Source organism: Ylistrum balloti, unplaced genomic scaffold, assembly GCF_031769215.1.
Source record: "Ylistrum balloti isolate Yb309-2 unplaced genomic scaffold, AGI_CSIRO_Ybal_v1 Utg370574, whole genome shotgun sequence".
In the NCBI taxonomy this organism is placed as follows: Eukaryota; Metazoa; Mollusca; class Bivalvia; order Pectinida; family Pectinidae; genus Ylistrum; species Ylistrum balloti.
In genome coordinates, this window is record NW_026782359.1 from 818,200 (window position 1) to 832,302 (window position 14,103).

General features: G+C 36.9%; 1 protein-coding gene across 2 annotated transcripts in view; it reads left to right on the forward strand.

The window, feature by feature from the left end:
• LOC132556508 (actin-binding LIM protein 1-like) overlaps positions 1–14,103 on the forward strand; it is a 90,437-nt gene that overhangs the window by 17,850 nt on the left and 58,484 nt on the right. For both annotated transcript variants that reach the window (XM_060220917.1, XM_060220918.1), the window contains exon 2: positions 12,516–13,022. In XM_060220917.1, coding sequence (XP_060076900.1) covers positions 12,516–13,022 — 507 coding nt within the window. The remainder of the gene's footprint in view (positions 1–12,515; positions 13,023–14,103) is intronic.

Consider the following 14,103-nt stretch of genomic DNA (forward strand, 5'->3'; position numbering starts at 1 on the left):
TATGTTTTATACTACAAAGACAAGCAAAAGGCGATGGTTTTATACTGTACAGACTATGTTTTATACTATAAAGACAAACAAAAGGGGATGGTTTTATACTGTACAGACTATGTTTTATACTACAAAGACAAACAAAAGGGGATGGTTTTATACTGTACAGACTATGTTTTATACTACAAAGACAAAGTAAAGGCGATGGTATTATACTATACAGACTATGTTTTATACTACAAAGACAAACAAAAGGCGATGGTTTTATACTGTACAGACTATGTTATATACTACAAAGACAAACAAAAGGCGATGGTTTTATACTGTACATACTATGTTTTATACTACAAAGACAAAGAAAAGGCGATGGTTTTATACTGTGCAGACTATGTTTTATACTGTACAGACTATGTTTTATACTATACAGACTATGTTTTATACTACAAAGACAAACCAAAGGCGATGGTTTTATACTGTACAGACTATGTTTTATACTATACAGACTATGTTTTATACTACAAAGACAAACAAAAGGCGATGGTTTTATACTATACAGACTATGTTTTATACTACAAAGACAAACAAAAGGCGATGGTTTTATACTGTACAGACTATGTTTTATACTGTACAGACTATGTTTTATACTGTACAGACTATGTTTTATACTATACAGACTATGTTTTATACTGTACAGACTATGTTTTATACTATAAAGACAAACAAAAGGCGATGGTTTGATACTATACAGACTATGTTTTATACTATAAAGACAAACAAAAGGCGATGGTTTTATACTGTACAGACTATGTTTTATACTATAAAGACAAACAAAAGGCGATGGTTTGATACTATACAGACTATGTTTTATACTATAAAGACAAACAAAAGGCGATGGTTTGATACTGTACAGACTATGTTTTATACTATAAAGACAAACAAAAGGCGATGGTTTTATACTGTACAGACTATGTTTTATACTATAAAGACAAACAAAAGGCGATGGTTTGATACTATACAGACTATGTTTTATACTATAAAGACAAACAAAAGGCGATGGTTTTATACTGTACAGACTATGTTTTATACTATAAAGACAAACAAAAGGCGATGGTTTGATACTATACAGACTATGTTTTATACTATAAAGACAAACAAAAGGCGATGGTTTTATACTGTACAGACTATGTTTTATACTACAAAGACAAACAAAAGGCGATGGTTTGATACTATACAGACTATGTTTTATACTATAAAGACAAACAAAAGGCGATGGTTTTATACTGTACAGACTATGTTTTATACTGTGCAGACTATGTTTTATACTATACAGACTATGTTTTATACTGTACAGACTATGTTTTATACTGTACAGACTATGTTTTATACTATACAGACTGTTTTATACTACATGAACAGGGAAGAGGTGATAGTTCTACTCTACACAGTATATTCAGGTACAGTCAAACATTGTTAATTCAAACTTGGAAAACTTAATACTTTGCTTAACTTGAAGTACTTGAAGACAGGTGGCCATCTGGGATTTTGACTAGTAAAATTTGTGTCCCCTATTTCATATGTAGGTTCCCTTTCGTCTCTAGTTGTGCCCGTTTGATTTTGGGACTGATCAGAAAAAACAAAATGGCTTCCAGGTGACCATCTTGGATAAGGCAGTTAAAGATTATCATTGCTATTTCTGTAAAGGAATGTTCAAATTTCTTATCATTAAGATCAAAAACAAAGAAGAGAAGAGAAAAGAGGGAAAAAATCCAACTTTCAAAGAACAAATAAAGATCAAACAATTGTGGTGCCAAGATCCCTCTGGAATCGCTTGTACTACAAGTATATACTACACGGACATATTACTGCATGATCAGGTAAATGTTTTATACTAGACAGACATAATTTTATACTACAAGGACAGGTAAATGTTTTATACTAGACAGACATAATTTTATACTACAAGGACAGGTAAATGTTTTATACTAGACAGACATAATTTTATACTACAAGGACAGGTAAATGTTTTATACTAGACAGACATAATTTTATACTACAAGGACAGGTAAATGTTTTATACTAGACAGACATAATTTTATACTACAAGGACAGGTAAATGTTTTATACTAGACAGACATAATTTTATACTACAAGGACATGTAAATGTTTTATAATAGACAGACATAATTTTATACTACAAGGACAGGTAAATGTTTTATACTAGACAGACATAATTTTATACTACAAGGACAGGTAAATGTTTTATACTAGACAGACATAATTTTATACTACAAGGACAGGTAAATGTTTTATACTAGACAGACATAATTTTATACTACAAGGACAGGTAAATGTTTTATACTAGACAGACATAATTTTATACTACAAGGACAGGTAAATGTTTTATACTAGACAGACATAATTTTATACTACAAGGACAGGTAAATGTTTTATACTAGACAGACATAATTTTATACTACAAGGACAGGTAAATGTTTTATACTAGACAGACATAATTTTATACTACAAGGACAGGTAAATGTTTTATACGAAGATATATTTCTTCTATGCAAACATGTTTTTATATTACACAGACAGGTAATTGGTAATATAATTTTGAAACTTGAAAAAAAATATTGAGGATCTTTGTCCAGATGTGTTAAGGATCTTTGTCCAGATGTGTTAAGGATCTTTGTCCAGATGTGTTAAGGATCTTTGTCCAGATGTGTTAAGGATCTCTGTCCAGATGTGTTAAGGATCTTTGTCCAGATGTGTTAAGGATCTTTGTCCAGATGTGTGGGAGATCATTGTAATGATGAATTGAAGGTCATTGTCAGGATTATTCAAGGATCGTTGTCCAAATGACTTCAGTTTCAGTATCGTTGTCCAGAGAAGGTGAAGACGAATCCAGTGTAAAGGGGTGATATAGGTAGGAGGTGTTTATAATGGGTTTAACATTGATATGTAATTGAGAGGAGCTTAAGTGCAGTACTTAACTGGGTCTGGATATATAGCTAGAGTAGTATAGGGACACTTGAAAATATTAGTATGATCCAACCCTACAGACAGCACTTGGACTGATCTCAAGTTACAAAAGCAAAATGTAAAAAGGTCTCAGAGGAATGGCAGGTTGAATATGATTAAAATACTATACGTGCAGCACCAATGGAGAAACATTTCTAAGGAAATGGTAGACAGACATGATGATTTATTGGGAAGAGATGATAGGGATAAAAAGTGTGAAAGGTCACACAGAAAAGTATGGAGGGGTCATACAGAAAAGTATGGAGGGTCACGCAGGAAAATATGGACTTTCACACAGAAAAGTATGGAGGGTCACGCAGGAAAGTATGGCGGGGTCACACAGAAAAGTATGGAGGGTCACACAGAAAAGTATGAAGGGTCACACAGAAAAGTATGGAGGGTCACGCAGGAAAGTATGGAGGGGTCACACAGAAAAGTATAGAGGGTCACAGAGAAAAGTATGAAGGGTCACACAGAAAAGTATGGAGGGTCACGCAGGAAAGTATGGAGGAGTCACACAGAAAAGTATGGACTTTCACACTGAAAAGTATGGAGGGTCACACAGGAAAGTATGGAGGGTCACACAGAAAAGTATAGAGGGTCACAGAGAAAAGTATGAAGGGTCACACAGAAAAGTATGGAGGGTCACACAGAATAGGATTAAGGGTAACACAAGAAAGGACAGAGGATCCCCTCCTTACTCATGATTAAAACACTTCATTTTTCACTTGCTTCCACCATACAATTCACATTCCTTACAGGTTATGATATTTTTGCACAGAAACCTGCTGAAAGCACAACTGTGGCCTAAATCTGCATCAAAGGGTTTGTTACTAAATAGCGTGTATTAGTGGAAAATGGAAATAGGTGACTATGAAATTCCAAAAATTCTCCTGAAATTGAACAAATATGCCAAAAACATTCATTTTGCTGACTTGCATGATTCGTCATCTATTTTTTATGATCTTTATGAAAGAACTGTGACTTGACCTTACCTGAATGTTTACATTCGCCCTACAGTATATGTATAGTCAGGTTTGACTATATAGCCAAATTTGCTGATGCTCCAATACCTGCATATAGGGGCCACACATCAGGGCACTCGGAAACAAATTCAATTTAAAATGTCAAAAAAAAGTTGTGAACAGCATTACAAGGCAGTATGTGTCCTGCAATGAGTAGACATAACAAATATTGAGTTGGATTGTCAGGATGATTCTTGAAGGCTGTTTGAAGGTCAATATTGCTATTGTGGGTGTATGGATATGTGTACAAATATTTTGTTAGATTAACAGGCAGCTGTACATTAAGCCTGTGAATCACAGTAGAACTTATGATTTGGCATTTAAATGGTCTCTAGGGACCTTCGCTGTGTGAGAGTGTATCAGCATGATTCATATGGAGAATAGAAACACCAGGTTTTTCCTGCTTCAGTAAGGCATTGTTGTCATAGTAAACATGGTGTAATTGGGCGGGCTGCCTCCCCACTGGGATAGAAATCTGGATGAATCAGGCTCTATACTGGAGTGTTGTCAAGGAGGTTTTTGTCATCTCTACATCCTGCCACATCCCTGCCACATCCCTGCCATCATCTATCTCCTGTTGAATTAAGATGATAGGCATTCAGAATGGATTGGGCATATGCAGGATGTCAATAATGATATTACCTTGTGTTTTATATGTAAAAGTGTCGGTTGTCCTCCCAACATATTGACAGAGATATAGAATATCAGAATTTATCGTAAAGGAATTTTTTTAATGATCTGTAACATTTGTAAAAACTGCCATGAAATTCAAAACACACTATCATACAAATACCAGTTCACCATGTCTTATTAGCAACTTTTACTGTCAGTATAAATGTGGAAATTGACCCCAAAAAGATGGAATTTTGTTGTTGAACTGACAACAGATAAGCCATACTGACCACTTAAGCTTTAAGAGGAACTGCCTAAAATGACTCATTCTAGTAAAACCAGACTAAGCTGACCATTAGCTTCAAGGTAAAAAAATCCTGACTAAGCTGACCATTAGCTTCAAGGTAAAAAAAAAAATCCTGACTAAGCTGACCATTAGCCTCAAGGTAAAAAGATCCTGACTAAGCTGACCATTAGCTTCAAGGTAAAAAAATCCTGACTAAGCTGACCATTAGCATCAAGGTAAAAAGATCCTGACTAAGCTGACCATTAGCCTCAAGGTAAAAAGATCCTGACTAAGCTGACCATTAGCATCAAGGTAAAAAGATCCTGACTAAGCTGACCATTAGCCTCAAGGTAAAAAGATCCTGACTAAGCTGACCATTAGCTTCAAGGTAAAAATCCTGACTTAACTGACCATTATCTTCAAGGTAAAAATCCTAAGCTGACCATTAGCCTCAAGGTAAAAAGATCCTGACTAAGCTGACCATTAGCATCAAGGTAAAAAGATCCTGACTAAGCTGACCATTAGCCTCAAGGTAAAAAGATCCTGACTAAGCTGACCATTAGCTTCAAGGTAAAAAGATTCTGACTAAGCTGACCATTAGCTTCAAGGTAAAAAAAATCCTGACTAAGCTGACCATTAGCTTCAAGGTAAAAAAAAAATCCTGACGAAGCTGACCATTAGCCTCAAGGTAAAAAGATCCTGACTAAGCTGACCATTAGCCTCAAGGTAAAAAGATCCTGACTAAGCTGACCATAACATCAAGGTAAAAAACTCCTGACTAAGCTGACCATTAGCTTCAAGATAAAAAATCCTGACTTAACAGACTCTTTACACATATTCATAAGGTAAAAAATTCTCTGAACTGACCATTAGCAGATATGTATAAACTGTCTAAACTGACCAGTTTATTATGGTAAAATTTTCTAAACTGACCATGTACCTGTGAGTAAATGAAATACTGCCTAAACTGACCCATAAGCATAAAACCTGACCAACCAAAGAAGGACAAGTATCCTGGGTATTTAACATCAGTTTTTCCAGACACTACAAAAAGGTTTGTCAGATTTGGAGACAATTACGTCTGAAAGAATGCATTTTGTACAGATGATATTTTAGATGAGACTGGAGGGTGTGTGTGTGAAATGGAGTGCTTGTATCATTTCAGTGCGTTCTGCAGAGTGGGGAGGAGCTGCAATGCAACTAAATACAGTACAGATAACTCATGTTCTCTCAGTAGTGAGACATGGCAGAGCTTTATAAGTAACATATATTATTCACAGTGAAATATGAGAACAGTTATTATGAGCTGTCCTGTAAGTGTTCTGTGAATGTTGTACATGAGGCAGACTAATGTGTTATATATAAGTTAATTAAGCACGCGAGTGTGAACAATACTTCGATACAAGTAGAGAATGGAAACCTATTGACTTCCATTATAGGTATTTGTTATGGTAAACACTATAGAAATATATAATGTGTATTGGCCTCGACTGGTCTCACAAATCATGGTAAAGTGCATTGTATATGACATATATAGCCCTGTAGTCCAACGTTATGATATTAGATGCAGGCAGTTTCATTTATTGATAATGATCCCATCAGCTAACTCCTGCGAGACATTGCATATTGCCTTATATGGATATTATCCTGATAAGGTTGTAATTGGTTAACAATTTGTCCATTCAGGGTTGGCTTACTCTGTAATAATGTATATTACTTTCATTAACATGCGGAGATGGCCTCGTAGAGATAGTTATCGGAGAATTTCCCTTCGCGTGAGCCAGCAAATTTCTGTTTAAGAGAATGTAAATAAAAAACACACTTTATCAATACAAGATTTATCGTGTCTGTATTAGCAGTTATTTTAGATGAGTGTGGAAGTGCTTGTGACAGGTGATGAGTAAGCTATATATATATAACATTACACAGTAGATTAGACTGTAACTTAAATGTGTTAGTCAACCATATTATCATCAAAGATTGATAATTACCCAGTTATTGAAGTTAAATTTTCAGCTACATATGGATTAATGTGAATGATAATGTTTAATGATACATTTTTGTCAGTTCAGATATTCTTTTGAGTGATTGTCTGAATCAAATGACGTATATATATATATACTAGTTAATCATTCAGCTGAAAAGTAGTTGGTTTTCATTACAATGTTGAGACATTATTTTAACATTATTTTCAATATGCTGCTTATGATGCGTTTCTCCATTAAGAGGTATATGTACACAGTATCAAAATGTTAACTCAGGAAAAAAATAGCCCAAATGTGTCCACTGGGCCATAATAATCATCCTTTTGTAGGCTTGTGGATTGTCATGTGGACATGCAGAATTTTGTAGACTTGTGCAGTACAAGTCCTATGGAATATTTTTGGAACTATGGAGTGTTTTGTGGACCTGTGAAGTGTTTTGTGGACCTGTAAAGTGTTTTGTGGACCTGTGAAGTGTTTATGGACCTGTAACCTGTGGAGTGTTTGTGGACCTGTATAGTGTTTGTGGACCTGTGGAGTGTTTGTGGACCTGTATAGTGTTTGTGGACCTGTGGAGTGTTTGTGGACCTGTGGAGTGTTTGTGGACCTGTGAAGTATTTGTGGACCTGTGGAGTGTTTGTGGACCTGTATAGTGTTTGTAAACCTGGGGAGTGTTTTTTATGGACCTGTGAAGTATTTGTGAACCTGTATAGTGTTTGTGGACCTGTATAGTGTTTGTGGACCTGTATAGTGTTTGTGGACCTGTATAGTGTTTGTGGACCTGTATAGTGTTTGTGGACCTGTATACCTGTGAAGTGTTTTGTGGACCTGTGGAGTGTTTGTGGACCTGTATAGTGTTTGTGGACCTATGGAGTGTTTGTGGACCTGTATAGTGTTTGTGGACCTGTGGAGTGTTTGTGGACCTGTGAAGTGTTTGTGGACCTGTGGAGTGTTTGTGGACCTGTGGAATGTTTGTGGACCTGTATAGTTTTTGTGGACCTGTATAGTGTTTGTGGACCTGTGAAGTATTTGTGGACCTGTGGAGTGTTTATGGACCTGTATAGTGTTTGTGGACCTATGGAGTGCTTGTGGACCTGTATAGTGTTTGTGGACCTGTGGAGTGTTTGTGGACCTGTGAAGTGTTTGTGGACCTGTATAGTGTTTTTGGACCTTAGTTGAGTGTTTTTGGACCTTAGTTGAGTGTTTTTGGACGTGTGGAGTGTTTGTGGAGGAATGTTTGTGGACCTGTAGAGTGTGTATGGACCACTGTAGGATATTTCTGTTGTGTTTTGCTGACCTGTAAAAGGACCAGCTGAGGAATGTTCCAGCTTACAGTATATATAACACACTGTGTATCTATTGTGGGTATAAATATAGAGTTATAACTTTATCCTCATCTCACAGCTGGAGTCGGCTGCTTCCACTAAGCTGTGTCCAGGATATAAAGTATTTTTCATACATCTGTTGTTTCTTAAGCTTTTGATTCAGTTTTCTTTTCTACCTGATCGAATGAAGAAATTTGGCCTGAAAAATGTTCACAGATGGTTATATTCATTGACATAGCTTCGAAAGTTGCCAGACTTGTTTCTAGGGTGTGTGGTGAGGCTGGAACACAGATGGTACCTATCTGCCCTGGAATGTCTGCCCTGTTCTACCTCTTCCTCAAGGTAGACTAGTCACATCTGTGCAATGTCAGGTCCAATGTACAGACAAGGGGCTGACAGGGTAGTCATGATTGTCAGTTTTCATGGTTTGTTAGTGGTCCATCACATGTCTCCTATATATCCTAAATCTACTCCTGTATCCTATACTTTGCCAGTTGGCCTTTGTATAGTATAAAAAAATTGCCAAATTAATTAGTTATATCAAAACTGTATTATCCAAGCTGCCAAAATCCTACCACAAGCACCATGTAATATTACATAGTCCTGTTTAATGGGAGGAAGATTTACATGGACACCTTGTTACAACCTTCCATATGTCCACCCTTCATATCAGAAATTTGGATGGAAAGTTGGCATGTCCGTAAAGGAAACCTAATTATTATCTCCCTTGGCTAATTATCTAGACACCTGGTATTGGAAGGCTCTCTGCAAACAGTAAACTCATATTTTGTCTTCAAAGACATTTTTCTGTCTTTTATTTGGTAAGTAAGTACATTTTCATTCTACATGTTTGTACGTTGATGCCAAACCTGTATATCAAAGTAAAAACGGTATTGATTCAGTAGTTTACTTTTGAAGATGGGTAGACATATGTCTTTAGGAGATGGGTAGACATATGTCTTTAGGAGATGGGTAGACATTTGTCTTTAAGAGATTGGTAGACATGTGTCTTTAGGAGACTGGTAGACATGTCTTTAGGAGATGGGTAGACATATATCTTTAAGAGATGGGTAGACATATGTCTATAGGAGACGGGTAGACATATGTCTTTAGGAGACGGGTAGACATATGTCTATAGGAGATGGGTAGACATATGTCTTTAGGAGACAGGTAGACATATGTCTTTAGGAGATGGGTAGACATATGTGTTAAGGTTTTTTTTGCTGTCCACTTCTTGTTGTAGCTATCTTGAATTTGCTGCAAACATTTTAGCACCTGTTTATGATACCTGTATCACATAAAACAGCACAATACTGAACCTTATGCTACCGTAACTCAAACAACAATTAGCCATTTTACCTTCTCAAGCACTTATTTATGATACCTGTATCACATAAAATAGCACAATACTGAACCTTATGCTGCCATAACACAACAGTTAGCAACGATACTTTCACATGCATCAGTTGATGTTGTCGCTGTGTCCTTTACATGTAGGTCATTGTATATTGATGGTATTTATAAACTGATGTTGATTGGAGTTAAAACTGTCAGGTGGTATGTGTAAACACTACATTAATGCTATCAATAATTTATGCACATGTTTGATTTATAGGGTGCATTTGGTGCTCATTGATGTTTACTGAAGTCTAAGGAAAGTGTAAGGAGTCGTATCATTGATGTAAATCTGTCTGAACATGGAGTTGTAGAGATTGTAATCTCTCATAAACTAATCCCACAAATAGACTGAAAGCAGGGTACTTCAATTAGAACTATCCAGATAGGGGGATGACAGGGTATTTAGATAACACTATCACCCTGATAGGGGGATGACAGGGTATTTAGATAACACTATCACCCTGATAGGGGGATGACAGGGTATTTAGATAACACTGTCACCCTGATAGGGGGATGACAGGGTATATAGATAACACTGTCACCCTGATAGGGGGATGACAGGGTATATAGATAACACTGTCACCCTGATAGGGGGATGACAGGGTATACAGATAACACTGTCACCCTGATAGGGGGATGACAGGGTATACAGATAACACTGTCACCCTGATAGGGGGATGACAGGGTATACAGATAACACTGTCACCCTGATAGGGGGATGACAGGGTATACAGATAACACTATCACCCTGATAGGGGGATGACAGGGTATTTAGATAACACTATCACCCTGATAGGGGGATGACAGGGTATATAGATGACACTATCACCCTGATAGGGGGATGACAGGGTATATAGATGACACTATCACCCTGATAGGGGGATGACAGGGTATACAGATGACACTATCAACCTGATAGGGGGATGACAGGGTATACAGATGACACTATCACCCTGATAGGGGGATGACAGGGTATACAGATAACACTATCACCCTGATAGGGGGATGACAGGGTATATAGATAACACTATCACCCTGATAGGGGGATGACAGGGTATATAGATAACACTATCACCCTGATAGGGGGATGACAGGGTATATAGATAACACTATCACCCTGATAGGGGGATGACAGGGTATATAGATAACACTATCACCCTGATAGGGGGATGACAGGGTATATAGATAACACTATCACCCTGATAGGGGGATGACAGGGTATACAGATAACACTGTCAACCTGATAGGGGGATGACAGGGTATACAGATAACACTGTCACCCTGTTAGGGGGATGACAGGGTATACAGATAACACTGTCACCCTGATAGGGGGATGACAGGGTATACAGATAACACTGTCACCCTGATAGGGGGATGACAGGGTATATAGATAACACTGTCACCCTGATAGGGGGATGACAGGGTATACAGATAACACTGTCACCCTGATAGGGGGATGACAGGGTATATAGATAACACTATCACCCTGATAATGTAATGTCAGTTTCATTTGCTGTACCATTGTAATATCAATATAGAAGGTTTAACCTTTGTTGTAATATTAGCAGATGTTGTTCCATTTTAATGCCACTGTAAAAGGTTTTTGACATGTGTCATGCATTTTCTGATTCTTTGGAACAATTATGTTATGTCAGTAAGAAAATTTTGCTGCCTGTTTTATCTTCCTTATGATGACATTATAACTGACTTAATGGCTGGTGTGTGTACTCACAGCTGGGTAGACTCCCCACTGATTTCTATGGAACTGCTATGGTTTAAGCTTGAGCTTTAAGAATGTGTTTATAACTGGATTAAGTTATTAACTGTTAGGGTAATCTGATGTAAGTGCTTTAATTCCTGATCATACTGTTATATATTTAAGGCCACCTTAGGGTGATATTTGGACATGAAACTGAGTCAATAGATCACATGGAGCAGCTGGCAGGTGTTTTACCATGTTTAGACCAGGGCACGTCACCAATATACATATAATATGTGTACTAAATTTGATTTACCAATGGATATCTTCTCTTCGTATCATTGCACGATGAAAGTATTGGATTTTTTTAGGGATATTTGGTTATCCTGAGTGACGGTAAGGAATTCTACTGTTGCATATTGTAAGCTGTTCAATATCAAAATGGCTGTAGGAAGTCATTTATCAGGAAAAGTAAATACAGTGTAGGAAAGCTAAGTTAACCTGAATTTCTGTATCTCTAGTCACGGAATATCCCCGGAGGGTTGTTAGGGGTGTAATTACAGGTATAACCACACTGATACATTGTCCACAGAAATCTAGCTACGCTGTAGTGTCAACTTCAACAGTCACCCCCAAACTTTGTGGAAATAGTCTTATTGTGCATATCTTATTTGATCTTGGAGAAATGGTGTACTGGGGAGTTTAAATTAAAAGCCAACACGAATATCTGCTTTTAAGTGAAGTTACAGGTATGTTTTATTTGGTTTTTACTGTGGGCAAGACCTTGACCTTACATGTTTGACCTTTGAGGTGAGATTTTGATAGCTAAAACCGATATTTATTTAGATGTTTTTTAGATGTTTTTAAAGTGAAGCAGAGTTAAAAAATTGATAATGATGATTTGTTAATCTCAAACTTTGATAATTCTGCTTTGTATAATGTGAGAATGTAGTTGTTTACATGACTAGTATACATGTGATGATCATAGGTGTGACAAATCACAGGTGTGACAAACTACAGGTGTGACTGATACAGGTGTGACATGATGGAGGTGTGACATGATACAGGCATGACCCATGACAGCAAACAGTTAATGATGTCTGTAATGATAATGTGCAACTTTAAAGTTTTTAGAGATTAGATACCTGACTTACATTTTTTTTTCATTCATTTTAGGTGCCAAAAACGCCAAACACCGCAATCCAGAAGGGGATACCACATCCTCCCCATCACCCAAAAAGTCACCCAAACGCTCACATCGTACATCTCGGTCATCCAGTCGGGAACGAACCCCTTCCCCAGTGGCCAGCCGAAAGGAAGCAAGGGACCAGGATGTAGCGGTACAGGAGGAGATACAACAACCCATAGTGGCTCGCCATACAGACACCCAACCAGATCGACCACAATCACATCCTGTGTCTCTTGAAAATGGCGTGCATGAGCAAGAATCCATGGATGTGGATGATCACAAAGAAAACGTGCCAGAAATAGACAGCCAGATTATCGTAGAGAAAATGTCTTCTAGTCCTAGAACTCCTGCTAAAATGGTGAATGGACATGATAAACAGTCAGAACCCTTTACACCATTAAATGTGAATGATTCTCGGATCTCTAACCATCTCCCGCAAGCAACATCCACTCCAGCCCCCAATGGGGTCATCAATAACATGAATGGACCAATGAGTAAGTTTGTCAATCGTTGAACTTACATTTGACTAGTGAGTAAATCTGTCCATCATTTGACTGACATTTGACAAGTAAGTCTGTCGATCATTTAACAGACATTTGACTAGTAAGTGTGTCAATCATTTAACAGACATGTGACTAGTAAGTCTGTCAATCATTTAACAGACATGTGACTAGTAAGTCTGTCAATCATTTAACAGACATTTGACTAGTAAGTCTGTCAATCATTTAACTGACTAATAGACATGTGACTAGTTAGTCTGTCAATCATTTAACAGACATGTGACTAGTAAGTCTGTCAATCATTTAACAGACATGTGACTAGTAAGTCTGTCAGTCATTTAACAGACATTTGACTAGCAAGTGTGTCAATCATTTAACTGACTAATAGACATGTGACTAGTTAGTCTGTCAATCATTTAACAGACATTTGACTAGATAGTCTGTCAATCATTTAACAGACATTTGACTAGTAAGTTTGTCAATCATTTAACTGACTAATAGACATGTGACTAGTTAGTCTGTCAATCATTTAACAGACATTTGACTAGATAGTCTGTCAATCATTTAACAGACATTTGACTAGTAAGTGTGTCAATCATTTAACAGACATGTGACTAGTAAGTCTGTCAATCATTTAACTGACTAATAGACATGACATTTGACTAGTAAGTTTGTCAATCATTTAACTGACTAATAGACATGTGACTAGTTAGTCTGTCAATTATTTAACAGACATGTGACTATTGAGTTTGTCAATCATTTAACTGACTAATAGACATGTGACTAGTAAGTCTGTCAGTCATTTAACTGACATTTGACTAGTTAGTCTGTCAATCATTTAACTGACATTTGACTAGTTAGTCTGTCAATTATTTAACAGACATTTGACTAGTGAGTTTGTCACTCATTTAACCGACTAATAGACATGTGACTAGTTAGTCTGTCAATCATTTAACAGACATTTGACTAGTAAGTCTGTCAATCATTTAACTGACATTTGACTAGTTAGTCTGTCAATCATTTAACAGACATTTGACTATTGAGTTTGTCACTCATTTAACCGACTAATAGACAT